Source organism: Bactrocera tryoni, chromosome 3 (genome assembly GCF_016617805.1).
Source record: "Bactrocera tryoni isolate S06 chromosome 3, CSIRO_BtryS06_freeze2, whole genome shotgun sequence".
Classification (NCBI taxonomy): domain Eukaryota; kingdom Metazoa; phylum Arthropoda; class Insecta; order Diptera; family Tephritidae; genus Bactrocera; species Bactrocera tryoni.
In genome coordinates this window covers 80,111,763-80,133,300 of record NC_052501.1, presented here as the reverse complement: position 1 = coordinate 80,133,300, position 21,538 = coordinate 80,111,763, and the positions used below count along the sequence as shown (strand labels likewise).

Here is a 21,538-nt window from a genome sequence, read left to right as displayed (position 1 = left end):
TATACATATTGTTTTAAAAATATATTACAAAAAATTAAAACAATATGTATAAAGAAATAAAAAATATGAAAAAAATTACAAAAACAAACCACTGCAATGTCAAATGTTGAGCAAAAGTATAAAGGAAACGCCGAGCAATAAATCACTAAGAGGGTACTTATAAAGAATATAAGGCGATTTTGAAACAATAAAAGAATCGCGAGGAAAACAAAGAAAAATCAACGAAGGATAGGCATATGATAGGCAAGGATAACTACATATGACAGAACAGATTTATATATGTTTATGTATGTATGTATATAAGTTCCTCCACAATTTATATGCCGCTGGAGCTGAGCTTCTCGCAATGTAGAAATCATTTAAAATACTTGCTACCAAAGTGCTAAAGCATATCAACGCTGAGACTCTCATACATACAAAAAAAGGTATGCATCTGCATATGTACATATGTACATACATATATGTACATCACCCGCTATGGACACATGTACATATTTATATACCCCCAGTTTCAAACACAGACTCTGTATTACAAACATAGCTACATTTTAAATTAAGTTTTCGCCACTCAACTAAACCAGTTGAGGAAGAATCATTTGCGCAGCGCTAGAGTGGGTGGTAATTGCTTGTAATCTCACTTTCATTTCAGCCATATATGCGTTATGTGCCCATTACATTGTTGTTATATGCATAACATCATAAACATACATACATATTTATGTAGTCATATAGTTGCACACATTTACACGTACTAATAATTTAAAATAATAGCAGAATTACTGAAAGGATGTGCGTGTAGTTTATTATTTGTGTAAGCATATTTATATAACGGTGCTTTTAAGGCTTCAATTGTAGTGCGTTGTGACTGCCATATATAGCGAGGTATTACATTAAAATATTATTTATACATGGATGTTTAAAATTTTTATTGTTACAGAAAATCATACAATATGGACTACATACATGCATACATATGTATATTAAATAAAAACAATGCTTTCATATGATTTTTCAAGCCAGTTTATATGGCAGCTATAGAATATAGTTTGCCGATCTTAACAATTTCTTCGGATATTGTAGCGTTGGCTTGGATAATAAACTGTGCCGAATTTCAGAAGGATATCATATCAAATAAAAAAGTCTTCTTTATAAGAACTTGATATTGATCGATCTGTTTGTATGGCAGCTATGTGCTATAGTGGTCCAATATAAACAATTTCTACGGAGATTGTAGCGTATCTTTGGACAATAATATGCACGAAATTTCGTGAAGCTATCTTTCCAAATAAAAAAGATTTTCATACAAAGACTTGTTTTTGAACACGCAATTTGTATGGCAGCTATGTGTTATAGGGGTCCGATCTGATTAATTTCTTCGGAGTATGTGTGTTTTAAGTAAAAATCTATGCCAAATGTCAGGAAGATATCTTATCAAATAAAAAAGTTTACCATACATGAAATTTATTTTTATCAATAAGTTTGTATATCAGCTATATGCTATAGTTGTCCGATATGAACAATTTCTTCAGAGATTTTAGCGCTGTTTTAGGCAATAATCCATACCAAATTTCATGTAGTTATCTTGTCAAATAAAAAAGTTCCCCATATAAAGAATTGATTTTGATCAATCAGTTAGTATGACAGCCATAAGCTATAGTGGCCCGATCTGCACAATATACTCAGAGTTGGCAGCGTTGTCTTGTGCAATATTCTGTGCAAAATTCCGTGAATATATCTAGTTAAATAAACATAAATACCCAACTTAACTTCTAGTAACAACATAAACAATTGTCGTTAAAAAACATATTTCTAGTGAAACTTTAGTTATAAATGCGCAATAATATTTAGTGACACTCTAAAATGAATGCAGACAAATGTAATTGCATAAAATAAATAAAATAAAACTATACTAGCTTACGCGTATGAAAAAATATTTCCATGAACTGTATTTGTCGGTGAATTAAAGGAAACTACCACAAAAATTTAGATTAAAATAGATAAAACGGCTGATATCAATTCGTAAAGATAACAAGCTGACATACATACAAACATACAATACACATACATACATACACTGTTAACAATAATCAAATCTTATCTTTAAATAAAGGAGGGGAGTATAGTATAAAGGCGTAATCTATTCTATTATAATTTCGGATTTCCTAACAAAATCAGCAACAACAACAATAAAGCTAGTGGCAGTTAATAGCACTCGTCACTTTCCTCCTCGACACTTTACCCCAACTTAGCTACCAACTTACACAAAATAACTACTCACCATGTATAACCAATTCGGAATCACGATTTATTTCATACAGACGTATAGCTTCGTCCAATTCCATTTGCGTTGATATCGTGCACGGATCATTCTCTTCGTCCACCCACTTGATGGTGAAGGGCTGTAAAGAATTTTAAGAAAATTTAAATAAATATTTTCCAAAAATTTTATGTAATTGCTTACTTGGTCGGATGGAAAGCGGCATATACCGCGTATCTCATGGCATAGATTTTCGTAAGTGATATTTTCATCTATATAAGTGATCATTATTTCGCCATTGTAGGCAGTTTTGACTTTAATCTCATTGGTGGCACTGTTGGCATTGGTGCCGTCCGGAATAATTTGCGAAGGCATTTTCTGCATTTGTAATTAAGCGTTGGATGGATGCGTATTTCTGTGTTGGCTTAGAAAATGCTTAAAGCAAAAAACTTTTCGCTTGCGACGTTTAGTTTCTGGTTACAAATATATAGTGGCTGAAAAGAGAGAATAATTTTTAAATGTAATTAATTTTTATTATTTATTCATAAATAAAGAATTATACGGTGAAATAATTTTTTTTCTACATAAAAACACCAGAAAAAGTTTATTTTGTTTTAAATAAAAAAATATTCCGCATTATAAATATTTTTATTTTCATAATAACTTTTGTTTTTGTTGTTTTTATTTAATTTTATTAATTCATTTTTATTAATATTTTTGTATTTTTCTTCATATTTTTATTAACCACTGTATTTTGTATGCTACTCTGTCGCTTTACATACATATACAAGATTCGGGTGGGCGAAAAATACATTTACGCCAGCAGCATCCCACCTCCCTGCATCACTGTGTATATGTATATTAAGACTCTACAACAAAAACGTTGATGATGTTGTTGAAATACGAAATGTAAACAAATGCGTGAATCCACAAGTGGTCATACGCGCAATGTATGTACATATATAAATATAAACATGACAGCACGGCAGATATGTCACAAGCTTCAGTTGATTAATTTTAACAAAGTGAAATTTGCGTATATTTAATCAAAACTTTTAATTAAAACTATTTAATTTATTGCATATTAATTATTTTCGCACTTTAACACACATTCAAAACACTGTGGCAACACTTGCGGCAGTAATTTGACTGCCCTTCATTACTGCCTTTCGTTGCCTCGCCAGCCGGCAATGAATCATGCAACAAGTTGATTTCGCTAAAATGCCTCACTGTGCTGACGCAAAACACCAATAGTGCAATGGTTAACACATTCCACTATTAGACAATTTAGTACAACCACCAACAGCACGCAGTTAATAAATACACGTTTTGACTTTTAACACATTTCATTGCAAATAAGCGCTGATATGCGAAAAGTTACAGCGGTCTCTAATTATTTGCTATTGCAATACTTCTGCCAGCCAGCGTGGTGTTCCACTTAATTGATTGCATATTTTGTCGTACATTGACCACTAGTGGAATGATAATATATAGAAAGTCGTAGTGCTTCCGATCTTTATGTGTTTGTATATAATTTACAGCTTATTTCTTACGGCTTATTGGTACTTATGTTACATTATTCAACACGAATTCTTCCATTATAACGATTTCCTGCGTATTAGTTGCATTCTACAACACATTTTATGCGCTTATTCCACACCCCAGCTATGTACTTTTGGCCAACATGTATTAAGTATGTATGTGAACGTACTTGGTTAACTTGCCGTTTTAGGCCAAGTCTACTGTTATTTCACCTTTTTTCTACAAATTTTTTACCTTTCTTCACTCTGCATACACTTCTTTATGTTCACATTTGCCACAGCTTGCTATTCTTTTTTACTTCTATTCTCATTCACAAATTTAAAGCGAATTTAATGTCTCAAATGTAATTAATTCGCATTATTACAATTTAAAACAACATAAAACAAAAACACAATGAACTCAAGTAAACAAAACTAAAATTAATTAAGATTTTAATTAGAAGGAGGCCAACAAATTTATTTAGTTTAATTGGGTGAGCGGCACGACAACCGTAAACAAGATAAAACTTCGAGTGTGCGAAGAAAAATGGTAGATGTGTAGAGTTGCCAGTTATTTGCAGCAAAGTTGCATGACAGTGGCACATATTTCTACTATCGAAAAATAGTTATTTTGAGCAGTAGTAAGCAGAGAACGTTTAATATAAATTAACTTGCCGTTTAATATAAATAATCTCTGTAGTAAGTTTATTACTGTTAGTAGAGCTTATAAATAAGGTAAAACTTTTATAATGCTTGATCTGTACCGTCAAACTTTGTCTTAAAAATGTTCATAAACAAAATATGACATACGTTCTCTGTTATAAGCCCAACCAATTAGCAGAGATCGTATAATACCTCTGCAATTCGCAGCAAACGTAAAGATTATATATATTTTGCATTTGTAGCTTTATTTAAATAGAAAATATTATATTTTAAGATCAAATAGTAATTATTCCAGATATATTCTTACTATTTTCTTATTTTAAGTCTAAATCTAATAACAGTTATTACAGAGAACGTTTATTATTTATTATAAACGTTCTTAGAATATATCGTACGATAAATCCGCTTTTGTCATACACGATTGGCAACGCGATGCGGACACCCGAATTTGGCAGCACTTTTCTTTGATATTTTGTTTTGCATTCTTTCTTCGTTTAGAGCTGTCAGATTATTTCATCAGTCCGAAAAATTCTCTCTCCTGGAAAAGTTCACATCTGTCTTTAGTGTTGTGTGATAACAGTTTATAATCTGTTATTTTCCATAAAATTATCTATAAATTGGATATTAAATACATGTGTATTGTGTACTAATTGTATATGTAAAATTTAATGTTTGAAAAATAAAACAACGAATAAGCTAAATTTGTATATTGTGAGACAACGTAATCGTAAGGTGGACATTGGTACGGGTACGTACGAAGAGACTCGCAACGAGTAGACAGATAGAGAAAGCGTGTGCGATTTTCGTAAATAACAGAGAAGAAAACGAACTTGATTTCCACCGATTTTCCGGAGGCCAAACTTGTGGGCGTAGAGTTAAAATAAGTTTGACGAAAAGCGCAAGGAATTACTGCATCGGTAAAGAAACTTACTGTTGTAATAATGTGCTAGTGCAGTAATTTAACTGAAAATTTCCACTTACGGTTTTGTGTCGAACACAATTTGTAAACCTTTGTCAACAAGCGATTTTTCATAGTAAGTGTGTACAAAAATAGACAAAATGATTCGCCTGAAACAATTTTAAGTTAATACAAAATAAACCATTAAAATATATACATATAAATAACGCAACTTTACGTCACAACCACTGTTGCTGGGCTAAACGGACGCGTGTGCATTTATATATTAACACAAAGTGTGTGGTTTCTTTTTGAAGTGTTTGCCAAAATATCGGAAATAAATTAGAAACATTGTTGGTAAGTGGAAACAAATATAAGTTCTGCAAATATCCTGCTTATTACATATGTATGTGCATTATATGTTTGTATGTATACGTATATGATATGTATTGATATCACATAAGCATTCCTAACGCTACTTCACCTACCCAGTATTGCTTTGCTATTTAGTAGTAATTTACATGAACACGTATAACTGCACGTAGTAGGGTAAAACTTTCCGGAATTTTCCACTGGCCATCTCCTTTTTATGCCGTTTTGCCATTCGCTATTTGCCGCTATCGTTCGTGCATAATTTATACTCTTCCCTTTTTTGTTTTGATATTTTTATTCTATTTTGTTTCCATTACTTTTTGTTACAACCTTCGCCACTGCGGCAGCGGTTGCTGTTTACGAAGGAATGCAGGCGTAGAAAATCGATTTTCTTCATAAAAATAAAGATGATATAGTAGAAATTGAGAATAGATGTGTACATGCATACGTACATATGTATGTAAAAACGTATGTGAGGGCATGTGCAGACCTTAAATGTGTCGTACTAGATATTAGATTTTCAAACGTCCTTGAAAACTTGCTAACACAGTTTTAAATACCTATAAATTTTTCGTTTTCCGTATCATATTCAAGAGTGGACCTTGTATACCATCTGAAGGAACTGGAAAACCATTAAACCCTGTTCCAAAGCCTCCTCTTCTATGTAACTAAATTGCAAAAACAAATCTGCAAACAAATAATCGCAAATGTCGTGTTGCTAAGTGCCCATATGGACTTCGGAAAATCGATCAAATTCATAATGAGCAAACAAACAACAAATGCGAACAACCGTTACAATGTAAAATCATATGAAACTTTTCGCCAATATACAAGAGGCAATAGCAAAAAACCGACCAACGGGCTGCTTACTCCTCTACATGTCTATCGTCTTATATAAATACATACTAAACATTTAGGCATATGAGTGAAATTCATCGTATCATTCCTGTTTTTCTGGCACGTTCCATTCAACGAATCGTCAGCCAGTCGGCAAGCCAATAAGCCGGTCGATTGTCTAGCCCGACGGCATTTCAGTATTGTCTGCTTACATTGTTCGTTGTCTTCTGTAATATGCACAAGTCTTGTGACTGCATAACCAGTGCAACGTTCCCAACAACAATAACAAAAAATTATGTTATAAAATTACTAAAAAAAGGAAAGACGTTAACTATACCCTTCACAAATAAAAAAGTTTTCAATATAAGAACTTGATTTTCAAACTTCAGCTTGTACGGTAGGCCACAGTGGTTCGATCTGAAAATATTTTCTGAGGTTGTACTGTTCTCTAAGACAGTAATCTAAGCCAGAGTTCGGGAGGGTGTCTCGACAAAGGATGATGAAGTCAAGTGTAGATAGAGTTCACGCAAGTGAGGAAAGTTCTCTGTTGGCCATTCGCTTGGGAGTGGCCGGAAACGATTCTTTTTGATATGGCTCAAGCAGCTCACGACTTCCGGTCTTAGACCAAGTATCCTCTGGATAGGCAGAGAACATCCGTTTGAAGGCGAGCTTAAGTGAGAAGGCGTACCATCCCGCCCCTGGTTGTGCGCTGGGTTTGAGACCCGCCACGTGAAAAACGTCCCCAATGAAAAGGATACGAACTTGGTTGTTGTTGCTTAAGTGGTTCGGGATATGGATATACATACATATATATGTAAAACCAAATAGGGGGCGAGGCCATGTCCATTTCTTTAACTTTTTAGTCCACAAGATACCTTGTGGCAAATTACTGTTCTATATCTTTGGTTACAAGTCTATTAAAAACCCATTCTGTAACACTGTGTTTGTATAAATAAGTGACAACCACGAAAAACAATGAGCTCACATATATAATTCTAAACCTCAAATAGAATATTGTCCGTAAATTCTTCTTATAATGGATTCTCAACTAAATAAATAATGCCGTGATATATTATCAACACCTGTAAGCTAAGCTAATTGAAAGATGCGCCCATATGCCACACCCACTAGTTCACTAGCGCACGCTAGTTCAACACCTCATTGTTTGTAATGCAGCCCAACGACTTCGAACTGCGCAGTTTGGCTCGACACCTCACAGACAAACCTGTAATTGGCTGACTGGGTGGCGTGTCGGTTTAGTGTACCTTTAATGCCGATTAGTGTCAGTTGTTATTGATATGAATCGGATTGCAGCATAGAAATTATCTCATTCAGCTTTATTGGCGCTCCCGCTCTCACCTTCTCTACTATGAGTATAAAAGTTTGCTCTCATTGCAGTTTTTGTGGACAAACACGCGGACAAACATATGCAATTTGTTTGTCAATTCATTGATTATTACTCATTTTTCCCACATTCGTCATATACTTCGTAACCATTCGTCTGCACATAGTTCGCGTATATTTGTTCGGCCGGTCGGTCGGTTGCTGCTCAATGGTGGCCATGTGAAGCTCATTGCACTTTGTGCAGTAAAAATGCAAGCAACTTTTTAGCCGGCCTAGAGTGAGTGAGTGCCCGGCTGCCTACGCCGTTGCCAAGAGACCGCAACAACGACGTATTGTTCACGAACACGCAATGTTGTCGAACTTGGTCAACGGACATGCGTACAAATATTATACATACATATGTATGTATATGCGATAACATTCCTATGGTTCCACCCAGCTGTCTGGTAGTGCAGTTTGTGGAATATAGGGTGTTTTAAAAGTTATTATAGAGAGTGAAAAAGGCCAGTGTCAAAGTTAAGGAAAGAACTGTAATCGATTGAAATGCCATCGAATTGAGTTAGGTTGGGTTAGATCACAGGGTTGATCCAAAATGGATGGATCTCATTTCGTCACTTATTCGCCCTTTTGGTTACCCATATACACATTCATAAAAGTGAATTACCAGATCTTTATAGATCTTCGAAGCATTTTATGCCTTCCTCACTCTCATCTCGATCTTAGGCTTCCAGCAGAGCTTCCTACCCAAGTAATTGACCTTTTCCAACGGTTAAAGAATAGAGCCTGCCAACGCATGCGATGAACAGTTCTTTCAAATGTTTTGACTGTTTTCTCATCTGGGTTCGGCGTTGTCCATGTTTCTGCGCCGTAAAATATGATGATAAGATACTTATAGAGCATGATTTTTGTTTGCGATCTCTGCTCAATTACCTACCAATCCCAAAGTAGCATCGGTTAGTAAGAGATATGCTAGATCTCTAGGCTTAAAGTGTTGTTGGCGTTTGTGCTAGTTTCGGTATAGGCAAAGTCCTATACTTTTTCACATTTATGGAAGCCAGCAGCGTTGTATTTCTCAAGAATAACAAAAAGAAGCTTGGAGATATTGTTAATGAGGTCGTGCGATCCTTAACTGATGTTTTGAGTGCACAGTCAGTGGGCCTTTCCGGCGAACCCTGTATCGATTTGCAATACTTTCAGTCACACTTTATTACATATTTACATGTTTCCCTGCTGTTCATTGTCGACACCGTTGCCATCATCCGCAGTTGTGTGGATGCCACAACAACCAGAACCACCTCGACGTAGCTCAATTGTTGTCGCCATATGTATGCACAGCGGCACGATGCTGTTGCATGGTCCGGCTCATTCATGCCAGCTCTGGCTCTCTCCAAATAAGCGCGCGCGTGCTCACTCTCAAACGTTTTCTGCAATATCTCTGGCCAAATGCATACGCTGCCTGGGTCTACTGCAGGCATATTTTCTCTACCAATTGCTGTCTGCACTATCCACATTATTTATACATATGCACGCTTTGTTATTGTAGTACTTGTTGTTGTTGTTGTCAGTGCTTATAATGCAACTTATATAGTGTTTTCTTAATTTTTAATTCTAGAATTTTTCCGACAACCACCACTCTGAGTTTGCATTCGAAAGCGTACACACGAAGCGCACGACGCAGCGAGCAGCAGCAACACAACCACGGCGAAATCCAAATCAAAGCGCATAATAAATATTGGAAATTTCCAACTAATGAAGCTGAAGCTTATGACAGCGGCCAACGACCAGTGAGCAACAATTCGCATTTTATTGCAATTCAACGAAAAATCATAACTGTGTATGTGTGTGAAATCTTAACTGTATTTGCAAAGAAATTTTCACGGTTTAGAGAAAATAAATATTATTTTCGATAATTTTCCGCTTTAAGTTGTGACACTTCAAAAGTTGATACAGTTAGAAAAAAGCAACAGCAACAAAATGTCGCGTTTAAGTAAATCGAATTCGTCTAAAAAAGTGTCGCTTTTAAAGACTAAAAAGTTTATGTGATATTCGTATACGTTCGAAAGTCATATAATAACAACAGCAACAAGCAGCAAAATAAGCAATTATTTGGCGAAAAGGTCGTGCAGTCGAAACACTGCGTATATAGCGAGGAATTTGTAGCAAAACGCTAAAGTCGACCCAACACTGTGTGGTAATTTTTACAAAACGACTGGGCGTTTTTAAAAAATTTTGCGAATTTTATAAAAATAAAAGTTTTGAAAATTCTAAAATCGAAGAAAAAACAATAAATTTTATTAAAAAAAATTTGAAATTTCATAAAAACAATAATTTTTCATAAAAATATTAAAATTTTAAAAACTTATTTTAAATTAAAAAGTGCGTTTTACGAGTGAGACAGCGTGAGTTTCGTAAAAAGCTAACGAAATCAGACCCAAAACAGAAATTTTCAACTAAAAGTACTTCGAATTTCTGCGTGGTAGAAGCTCAACTGAAAATAGACCGTTACAAAAAGCTTTAAACTCAACTGAAATAAACCGTTACAAAAAGCTTGAAGCTCAACTGAAAATAAACCGTTACAAAGAGCTTGAAAATTTTTTGAAAAAAAAAAAAAATATTGTTTAACAAAAAATTTCGAAAAAGCTTTTTTGCACCACTTTCAAGCTCAAAAAATTGCAAAAAAAACTTGAAAGATTGCTTAAATTAAATAAGCGAGCGCCCTTTACATTGCACCGTGCGCCCAACGACCCTAGAGTTACAGACCCTTGTACATTCCATAACAAGTCTAGCGCAGAGTAAACACTGCGCGACAAGCGAGAGCAGCAAAAGCAGCTGACAGGCCGCGGTACGTGGGCATAGGAAGAAGAAGAAACAGCAGCAGTAGCAGCAGCAGCAGAAGCAGCTCAAGTGCAAATATCAAGCGACGCGTTCCATAACCAAATAGACGCCTTAAAGTTGAAAGACACCAATTGCCGTCACTGCCTAATGGCAAGTTCGCTCAATAAAACGAGACACAGGCGCAGATTGACTGCGATCTCGTTTCTATCGAATATTTCATTAGATGGCACACATCGGGATACTAAATTTGGAGCAACAATTGGCATTTGTGGCAACGCGGCTACAACGTACAACGCAACGGCAGCGGGATTACAAAGTGGCGCAACGACTGGCGGCGGTATCGGATACGGCGGCAGCGGCGGCGGCGGCGGCAAACAGCAGCATCAGCACCAACACTTCAACTACAATCGCAATAATCGACATCCACGGCAACAGCAACAACAACACCATTACCATCAACATCACTACTATACGCAACATCATGCGAATGGCACAGGTTGCAATGTGGGTAACGGCAACGCCGGCGGCACTGGCATGGCTTCGGCCGCCATGTATCTCGCCAATTGCGATGATGCGCACATGGACCTCATGGGTGGTGGAGGCGGCGGTAGTTGTTGTGGTGCTGGTGGTGAAGGCGGCGGCGGCACTGGCAGCGATGGCTGTGCCGATAGTACCGGCAGCGCCGATGGTGATGGGCATTTTAGTGAAATTGAAAATATGGGTCAACACTTGATAAATGCACGGCCAGGCAACGCTTATAAGGGCGATGGTGGCAATACTAAAGCAGCAACAGCAACTGTCGCAGCCAGGTCGACAGTCAAGCATATGGATAAATCCGCTGGTGACTACGACATCATCAGCGGCAGCGATGGTGGCGGCGGCATCGGCGTTGGCGTTGGTGTTGATGGTGCAACTGTGACTGAGAAGCGCAATGTTAAGCGACCCACATCGAGTAGTCGGCAACAGTGCAATCATAATTGCAGGCAAACTTCTAAGCATGGCACCATGGGCATTGCCAGCAAGCAACAGTTGGCCGGCGGTAGCGGCGGTTCGGGCGCCGAGAGCGGCAGCGATTCGGATAGCGTCAAAATACCAATGAAAGTTTCCAGTTTGGGTGCTGGCATACTAATGCCATTGCGTGAAAGGTGAGTGCAAATAAAACCGTTATTACTTTACACGAAATATCAAATTGCTTAGTGTAGGTAGACATACATACATACATATGTATGTTTTAAATGTTATACAGAGCGTTGACTTGTCATAAATCGACCGTCCTTTTCACTTTACTAAATACTTATATTGGGAAAACTGCGTTGAGAAACATCGAACCAAGTCGAATTTAAAATTAAATTAAAAAAAATGTTGAATATTAAAAAAAATTAATTATCAAAATTAAAAAAAAGCATAAAAATTAAAAAAAATACGAAAATTAAAAATAAAAATATTTATAAAAAAAAAAAAAATTTATAATATAAATGTACATATATATATTTTTTTTTAAATACGTCAATCATAAAAATTAAAAAAAAAATTATAAAAACTTAAAAAAAAATTATAAAATTTAAAAAAAATACGAAAATTAAAAAATAAAATTTATAAATAAAAAATAAAAATAATTTCTAAAGGTTAAAAATAAAAAATAAAATTTTTTTTATAAAAATTAAAAAATACGTAATATAAATGCATGTACATTTATATTTTTTTTAAATACGTCACAGCTTCAATTTAGTTTTTCGCGTTTCCTTGTGACGCACCAACAATTCGCCAATTAAACAATTTCGTACAAAACCACCAAATCATTGTTCGCAGCGCTTCACAAATAAAATATTTCGAGGACTCATTCAAGCACTGCGCATAATTGATAAGATAAGGAAGACTCTGTTGTTGTTGCAAATTGCTATAAAATATAATTCTTTTGAACAAATTTAATCAAATTGGCAGCAATTTCTGCTGTCCAATTTCATTTGGCAAAACCACTTAAGCGTTAACTACCGCACAAAGCCGGCAATCTCAAAATTTCCACTTGAGAATTGTATCGTTGCTCGATTGTAATGCGAGTATTACGTAAATAATTTGCGCTACCGTATTTTTTTCGACGAAACAGGCGACAATGCAACGCATGTGCCACTTGACGACACGGAAAATTGCGCTTACCTGCGTAAATACAGGTGTTTGTATGTATGTGTGCGCTAGAATTGATTATATTCATCATGTGATATTTATTTGTTATTGTTACAATAATTATTATTTTTATATATTTGCAATAATTTGCTGCCTCTGCGTTGGCTGCACTTTTTTCATGGCATACGGTACTTTTTTTTATAAAATCGTCATATATCGTCATATATTCCACTTATTTACAAACAAATTCTTAAAAAAAAATTCAATAAATTATGAAATTAGAATGAAATGCCAAATGACCTTAAATGCTGACATAAATATGCGTGAGTGTGTCATAACTGTTGATATTAGCCCTGTCGGAAAAAGTCACTTTTGTGAAAAATGTTGCCAATTAGTTGGAAATTGTAATTTAGGTGCCCTACGAAGTTGATAAATTAAAAATTAAATTTCGTCGATTTTTTCAAACTTGATTTTTATAATTTTTTTTTTACATTTTTGAAAATTTAATTTTATACAACTTTTATATTATTTTAAATTTTTACAATCTTTTTACATTTTTTTTGGCTTTGAATCAATTAAATATTAGAAAATACCATTATTTTAAAAAATTTTAAGAATTAAATTTAGAAAAATTACAATTTTTTCAAAAATTATTATTAAGTTTATAATTTTTTTTGTGGACATTTATATCGCTTTTAAATTTTTACCGTCAATCTTAAAATTTTTGTTTTTAAATTTTGTCCAAATTAAAAAAAATATTTTTTAAAATTAAGAAAAAAAAAATTGTCAATATAATTATTAATAGTATTTATCTTCAATCATAAAAATTTTGATCCTATAAAAATTAAAAAAAATAATATTAATTTTACAAATATTTGAAAAATTTTTTTTTTTTGAATTTTTTCAAAACAGTGTCTATAAAATGTTTAACATTTTTCAGATTTGAATTAATTTCAATTTTAAAATTTATACCCTTAAATTTTGCGGAATTTTTCCAAATAGTTTTCAAAATTTTTTAATTTTTAAAATTTTCAAAATTTAAATTTTATAAAACTTAAATTTTTACAGTTATTATTTTCAATATTAAAATTTTTGCCCTTAAATGTCATAGAATTTTGTCAAAATAATTTTTATAAAATTTTTAAAATTTTTTACACGGTTTTTTTTAATTAATTTTATAAGTTTTTTTAAATTTGAATGTTGTAAAAATTTTTCAAAAAAGATTCAAAAAAGCTTCGCTCTCATTGAAAGCAAATTTTCTTTTCAAGTCAGAACTTTCCCACAGGGTATACATATTTCCATTCAACTTGATATGCTATTTTGTCTATGTGGCGGCGCCGTAAAAATTCACATGAATCATAATTGACGCCGTGACGCATGGTAGGCACGCGACACAACGCCAGTCATGTACTACGAGTATATGCTTATTCGCATTTAAGTCGGCCGACTACTCGCCGGTTGGTTCTGCGCACACGCTGCTGCACTTCGTTATATTCATGCTTATTTACATACAGACGCATTTGTTAACTGTTTATTCTTATGTACATATGTAAGTACAAATGTTTGTGTGTAAAATTCAACGCAAAGATTCCGTCAATAAATGGGAAAATCATTTGACGCTTTCCATTTCCAACTGTTTACCTTTAATTGAAACTGGCAATTGTTTAAATCGCGTAATTTCTATTGCCTACACACATGTGTGTTTGCTAGTATGTACATATGTATGTATGTATGTATGCATATATCTTTTATTATATTTTTCGTTTTCCTATTTTGTTTATCTGTTCTTAAATAATCCACCACGTGTTTTGCAAAAGTATATTTAAGCGTACATATGTATGTGTACTTATGTACATATGTATAGTATGTGTGTTGCTTTATCTACATTCAACTCAAGCTAAATTTAGCCGACAAAATTTCAGTTCAAAAATTTAATTCTAGAAATTAAAAATAATGTGACATTTATTGTGACTTTAATTGGAATTATAAGTTTATTCAATTTGACAAATTTACGCTATATAATATATTTAATATGTACAGATACATATGTAATATATAGTATTAATTATTTTGTTATTTTTTTTTGGCAAATGCATTTCTGAAACCCATGAAATAGCTGAGAAGGCCCTCGTGTGCTGATTGTTGTCACCAAATTGATTTATCATAACCGGTATCATAGGTGGCACCCGATCAAATTTGACCCGGAATTGCAAAAAAAGACCTTGTGCCGATTTTTAACACTATATTGATTTATCATATATCAGTACCATAAGCATGCCACTTGATCAAATTTGACCCGGACTGCCAAAAAAAATCATGTGTTTGAAGATATGTATTATGCAGCTGATAAATTGTAGAAATGCATATGAAAATTGTAAATATTAAGAAAAAACGCTTTTCTATCACTGCACAGTAATATTTTGACCAGCAAACCTATTTTTGCAAAAAAATTTAATTCCAACAAACCAACTACCAAACGATTGATACACATTATAACTACCAAAACTTAAGCCATGACGTTTTGAAACTTATAAAACGCTTTTTTGGCAAATGAGCATAAAGTAAAATTTTGTATAGCATATCTTCGGGCGCAGCAGCTTCTTTTTAAACTAAAATGTATGTTTTTATATACAATATGTATGTAAAAAAAATTTCCATTTACATTTTTCGTGACAAAATGTCAGTATATTGAACGAACACTTACTTTTTATAGCATATCTTTAGGCGCTTAGCTTTTTAACCTAGCTTTTTTAACCTAGATACATTTAACCTTTTTTTAATGCTGTAAGAAATACAATATTTTATTTTTATTTGTTTTTGTCAAAACGTCGATATATCGAGCTGTCATTGAATTTCGCACTTACATATATAGCATATCTTCAGGCGCATCTGATTTTTTTAATAAATTATATTCTTTATTTAATCTGCTAAAGTAAACCACTTCATTTATATTTTTTGTGTCAAAATGTCAGTATATAGAGCTCTTATTAAATTTCGTATTTTAATAGTATGTATTCAGGCGCAGCAGCTTGTTTAAACCTAAAATATATGCTTTTTTTAATTCTGTAAAAAATTCAATTTTTTATTCATATTTGTTTTTGTCAAAACGTCGGTATATTTAGCGGTCATTAAATTTCCGTTTTTCATAGCTTATCTTCAGGCGCAGCTGACTTTTTGTTTATAAATAAACATTTGATGACTTTCCTAATCTTGTTTTCAATATTTTATTAACATCTATTTTTTTTGTTAAATTTGTCAATTTTTTGTTCAAATGTCTCATATTGAGATCTCACTAAATTTCGTTTTTTTGTAGTATATCTTCAGGCGCAGCTGATTTTTTTTATTAAATTGCAAGCATCATTTAGTCTAAAAATAAAATATTTAATTTATATCTTTTGTGTCAAAATGTCATTACATTAAGCTCTCATTAAATATTGCATTTGTAAAATATATCTTCAGGCGCAGCAGCTTTTTGTTTATAAATACAAATTTCATGATTCTATTTATTCTGTTTTCAATATTTTATTTATACATATTTTTTTTTTTAAATGTCCGTATATTGAGCTGTCGCTTAATTTCACACATCAAAGCATAACTTCAGGCGCCGCAGCCTTTGCTTTACATTTATAAACATTTATTTAAATATGTAAAAATGCATTTTTTTAATAAATAAAAAAATATAAACATTAAGCCGTTCAGCTGCCAATTAATTTCACATTTTTTAGCATACTTGCTGGCGCAAAACATATCTTTCTGTAACACATGCGTTTTTTGCTGTTTTCAAAGCATTTTTTTTGTTATTTTTTCTGAACTTGTCTCATCTCAATTCAATATCAAGTCCGCTTTTGTTTATTTAGCTGAAAATTTCGCAAATCAACACCAAAATCGGTTGAAATGTTTGCCAAAAAATGTTTGCTATTCGAGTAAGAACTTTGGCACCGCCATAACCTTACGACGCCAAGTGCTCTCATGACCATAGCAAAAATTGCAAATTTCTATGAACATTTTTTTTTTTTGGTTTTTGTTATTAGTGTTGTTTGTTTGTTATTTTTTTTTTTTTTTTGTTTTTGTTATTAGTGTTGTTTGTTTGTTATTTTTTTTTTTGTTTTCCGTTTTGTTCAGTGACGGCCAATGCACTGGCGCTTGATTTTTTTTTCGACTCAGTATTTTGATTTGCAGCCAATTTTCGCGGGCTATTTGGCGCATACTTGTAGCTAGATGCAAAATAAGTGCTACAAATTATACTAGTACTTAGTTATGTGTGTTTACTGTATATATGTATGTATATTAGGGTGGATCGAAGTAAAACGAATATTTTTACTCAGGAAAAGTATGCAATTTTTCAAGATTTTTTTCGTACTCAATCACCCAGCATCCAAATCTGATCCACAACACAACACAGCACTATTTATACTCGCTCTTTGTATTCACTCTTAAATTGCTTGCTTATAAATAATTCGAAAATAATTGCAGTAAATTTTTGCTCGTTTCAAACTTTTCAAATTTTATTCTTTTATTTATGAGTATTTTATTGCTCGCAGTCGTTAATATCGTAATTCTTTCTGAATGGAAGTGTGCGCGACGCGAGTCTGCATATACGCGGACTGCAAGTACCCGCTAGACCGTTAAACAAATAAAAAAAGAACAGCAACAACACAAAACATTTGCCATAAATTTGCTAAATTGAATTATTTTATTCATTGCAATTTACTCTCCTCAGCACAATGTACTCGTATCACACTCTAAATACTAAATTAGAAGCACAACAATACGCAAACAAATTCATTTTCAAGTCGCCACAAGCTGGCACTTTTTCAGCAGAATGATGTATAGTCTATAGTATTGCTTATGTATGTATGTATGTATGTATGTGCACGTGTAGGTACCTTTTGACGTAGTACGCCAGTTTAATAAAAAATGCTAGTGTTTTATTCGGCTCGTTTATTTTTAGTTAATTTTCAGTTAATTGTGCTGAATGTTGCACGTTCTTTTCGTGACTTATTACCCGTCAGCTCGGTATGTTTTCAAAAAAAAAAAGTTTTTAATATTTTTTTGACACGCAAAGCTGCTATTAATTATTCAATACCCAGTAATTTGGAAATGAAATCGGATTTTAATCTAACTGAGTCTGAAGAGTCTTAGCGTTAGTCCGCTGCCATTGGACATAAATCTATAGACTTCTAGAGGGTCTTAGCACCCATAGTAATATTACACTTCGACTTTTTCAAACGTTTTCTTACGGGTTTCCCTCTTAGATCATGGCGTGGATATTTACACTTGTTTTTTTAATTCTTATATCTTAGTACCAAACTTTATTAATTAGGATTAAAGTCACGTTTGTTGAATTTTGAACGTTTTTTTCCCTAGAGCTAATTTTTAGGTTCGCTTAAATTAACTAACCTGAACTAGTTCTTACTATCTATTCTTTCTAGATGTAAGACTTTTCTATGTTTATGTAACACACTATATATTGAGTAGTCGAAAAAGTCTTTACTTATTTCTAATTAAACTTGAACTTATTTTTTTATATTTATTATGAACTTTAATGAACCAAATATGTACCATTTTGGTACACCGCTTTTTTCTATTTTTTCGCTAGAGACATTATTCCATCAGTAAAAAACTTTTCTCTTTTCTTGGCGAAAAACTGCGACAAGTAATTTTCACAGGCTTCTCTTGAAGCCAACTTTACTCCATTAAGGGAGTTCTGCATTGACCGAAACAAGTGGTAGACCGATGGTGCAAAGTTAGGGCTATATGGTGGATGATTCGAAACTTCCCAGCCAAGCTCTCACAGTTTTTTCCGAGTCATCAAAGAAGAGTGTGGTCTAGCGTTGTCCTGATGGAAGACGAAGTCCTTTCTGTTGATCAGTTCTGGCCGTTTTATTTTCGATTGCTTGCTTCAACCTCATCAGTTGTTGACAGTAAAATGTAGAATAAATCGTTCGACCAGGCTGTAACAGCTCATAGTGGATGATTTCTTTCCAGTCCCACCAAACACTCAGCATAACCTTTCGAAGCGTCAATCCTGGCTGGCATTTGTTGAGCTTCACCACGCTTGGACCATGATCTTTTTCGCACATTATTGTCGTATTTGAACCACTTTTCGTCTCCTGTTACCATTCGTTGCGGAAATGGTTCGATTTCATTTCATTTTTAGCAAAGAATGATGTTAATTCGGTCCATTAAATTTTTCATAGACTTTTTTAACGATAGGTCGACCAGAGCGTGGAGCATCTTTCACTTCGAATTACCCGAATACATGGAAGATTTACTGGCAGTCTAGCCTGGGTTTTAGAAGGCATACGCTTTATAAGTTTTCGGCAAATGTTCGGAAAGTTCTGCCTCCTACACAGCTAACAGCTTGCTTCAATACAATCTTTTAGAAAATATTACCCAAAGACATGGATGATCTTCTGGCAGTCACATAAAGCACACTAAGGTACTGTATGCACGGCCTAAGGGCTTTAGTAAGTCTAGGATAAGTCCTTAATTATCCCATAAAGTCGATGAGTGCTACAAATATAAGGTATTACATAACCTTCCCGATTTTTTCCCCTTCATACTTTCGTTTTGTTGCCGTTTCTCGTCGCTTTCCTTGCACCGCGTGAACTGCGTGTCGGGCTAACTGCCAATGGGTCAGCAAATTTCTCAACCCAGTCGCTTCGACGTTGCCTTATTGCAATACACAGTCTACAGCGGCCAAAAACAAGTCGAGAACACAACAAAATAAACATAAAAACAAACGAATGTAAAACACTTTTAAATGAGCACAGACAAAAAAGTGTCGCTTATTTTTGCCACATTCACGAGCCTGCAACATAAATAAACGGCAAATTGCATTAGCATGACAACCTCGTAGCGCTGAGGCGACGAGGGTCTTTAAACTTCCTTGAACTCGTCGGCCGCGCCAAGCAATGCACTGCACTCAAAACATGCAAGTATGCAAGCCACCTACCCAGATACCTCGCTAGCGGCGTGCAGTCACAAAAACAACAATGAGACGCGCACTTTTCGCCATTGCAACGCTGCCAAATGGCAAGTTGACAATAAAAAAAGTTCAAAATTCAAGCTCTCGTGCATTTTTCTAATGCTTACTGCGAGCTCGTTCTGTGTAAAGAGAGAGTGTGAGATACCATACAGTGAGCGTAAAGCTCATGAGCGCAAAGTGCAGTTTTGTTGTCGCTGCTGCGACGCTGCAAAAGCGCTTTGCCGGCACGACTGCAGTTTCGTCATTTTTATGCTTTTTGTTACTGTAATTCTGCGAAATTCTTATTGTTTTTGTAGTGTGGTAGGTCCAGGGTTTCGCCGCTGCTCTTGCTCGCGTTTCTAGAAAGCTCTATGGCGAAATTTCCAAAACGGCTGCATAATACTGCTGTTCTACCGCCACACCTGCGCTCTCACGCCTGCTCTCCAATTTTTCAATGCCTCGGCTGGGAAGCGTTGAACTCTTTGAAATCTCCATATGTCTATGAAGTACATGTGAACACTTGCGGCGAGTGACATTGATTTTCTTTTAGCGACACAAGCGGAATTGTATTTTTTGTATCTCTACAATATGCACCAGTCAGTGGTACATTGTAACTAGTTGTAGACTAGTTGGTAACTGCCGAACCGAGATGTGAAGTTAACTCCTAGTTTCACTTTAAAATGTAGCCTTCAGATTACTTTTCTAGCAACAAAGATATAGTTTTGAGTTTTCATTCAACACCTTTTTTATCTTCTGTAATTCTCCACCGGTTTACAAAATGAAGAAATTCGTTTAAAAAATGCGCTAATGAGCACATCATCATTGAGATTTATTAAAATCTAAAAATTCCTAAAAAATGTCATATTTCAACCAGGGCTTTTCGAAATTTACTATACTAGGAAAAGCGTTAAAAGCCGGCGGTCCGCTTTTATAGTACTATTAAAGCAAAAATGTTGCTACTAACTCAAGCACAACTTCCTTAATTTGATCTCCTCTCTCCTTTTGACGAAAGAATCTTGACAAACAAAAAAAGGAAACCCTTTCGCAAACCTCGCAGCGTTGCATTTACCACACTTTTACCGTTAAGTCATAACGTTTTGCAAACTGTGAAACAAGAAGACGCAAAAATAAAACCCAATTTTTGTCAGTTTCAAGCATTGCGACTGACTAAAACCCAACAACACAGCGCGCCACACCCTTCTACACAAGTTCACACCTTATCTGTCGCATATAAAATACCGTTAAATGCAATTATTAAGCGACTTGCCTGCAATGCTTGGCAACAGCTGCTTCAGATTCGTAACCAAAACAAAACAAGTCAACTGCCATCAAAGCTAATGAAAACAACGGCCACGACATCGTTGTCGATGCGAACCGACACGAGTGTTTAGCAGCGCCAACGAGCGCATAACCGTTGTCATATATCGTTTTAGAAACTGTCAGCAGCAGCTGTGACAATGTTGTTGACACCAACTTGCCATATACGATTGTTACATATTTATTTTGGCCGACTTTACCGAACATGACAAATTGGTGGTTGTCGGCAGACGCAAATATTTGCTAACACAGGTAAATAACTGTATAATTTCTATGGCTACGACAGGTCGGTTGAAATGGCAGCGCGGGCACGAGTCTTGAGTTAAGTGTGTTTAACTGACAAACATTGCTAACTGCGTTTATATAACTGTTTGTATGAAGTAGATGCAGCTTAAAACATGCCA

The 21,538-nt window shown here is 34.5% G+C and overlaps 2 protein-coding genes and 1 long non-coding RNA gene across 4 annotated transcripts in view; 2 read left to right on the top strand and 1 right to left on the bottom strand.

The window, feature by feature from the left end:
* LOC120770549 (atypical protein kinase C) overlaps window positions 1-4,219 on the bottom strand; it is a 43,953-nt gene extending 39,734 nt beyond the window's left edge. Inside the window, exons 1-3 of the mRNA XM_040098121.1 lie at window positions 4,034-4,219; window positions 2,462-2,751; window positions 2,279-2,399 (exon numbers count right to left, since the gene is read on the bottom strand). Coding sequence (XP_039954055.1) covers window positions 2,279-2,399; window positions 2,462-2,641 — 301 coding nt within the window. The 5' untranslated portion in view covers window positions 2,642-2,751; window positions 4,034-4,219. The remainder of the gene's footprint in view (window positions 1-2,278; window positions 2,400-2,461; window positions 2,752-4,033) is intronic.
* Window positions 4,220-4,990: 771 nt separating this feature from the next.
* Window positions 4,991-9,993, top strand: LOC120772905. The gene is made up of 2 exons (XR_005705108.1): window positions 4,991-5,695; window positions 9,504-9,993. It is a non-coding gene; the product is annotated as an uncharacterized LOC120772905 (long non-coding RNA).
* Window positions 9,994-10,210: 217 nt separating this feature from the next.
* Window positions 10,211-21,538, top strand: part of LOC120771302 (CDK5 and ABL1 enzyme substrate 1) — a 58,571-nt gene continuing 47,243 nt past the window's right edge. For both annotated transcript variants that reach the window (XM_040099237.1, XM_040099236.1), the window contains exon 1: window positions 10,211-11,871. In XM_040099237.1, the coding sequence (XP_039955171.1) occupies window positions 10,874-11,871 (998 nt within the window). In that variant the 5' untranslated portion in view covers window positions 10,211-10,873. The remainder of the gene's footprint in view (window positions 11,872-21,538) is intronic.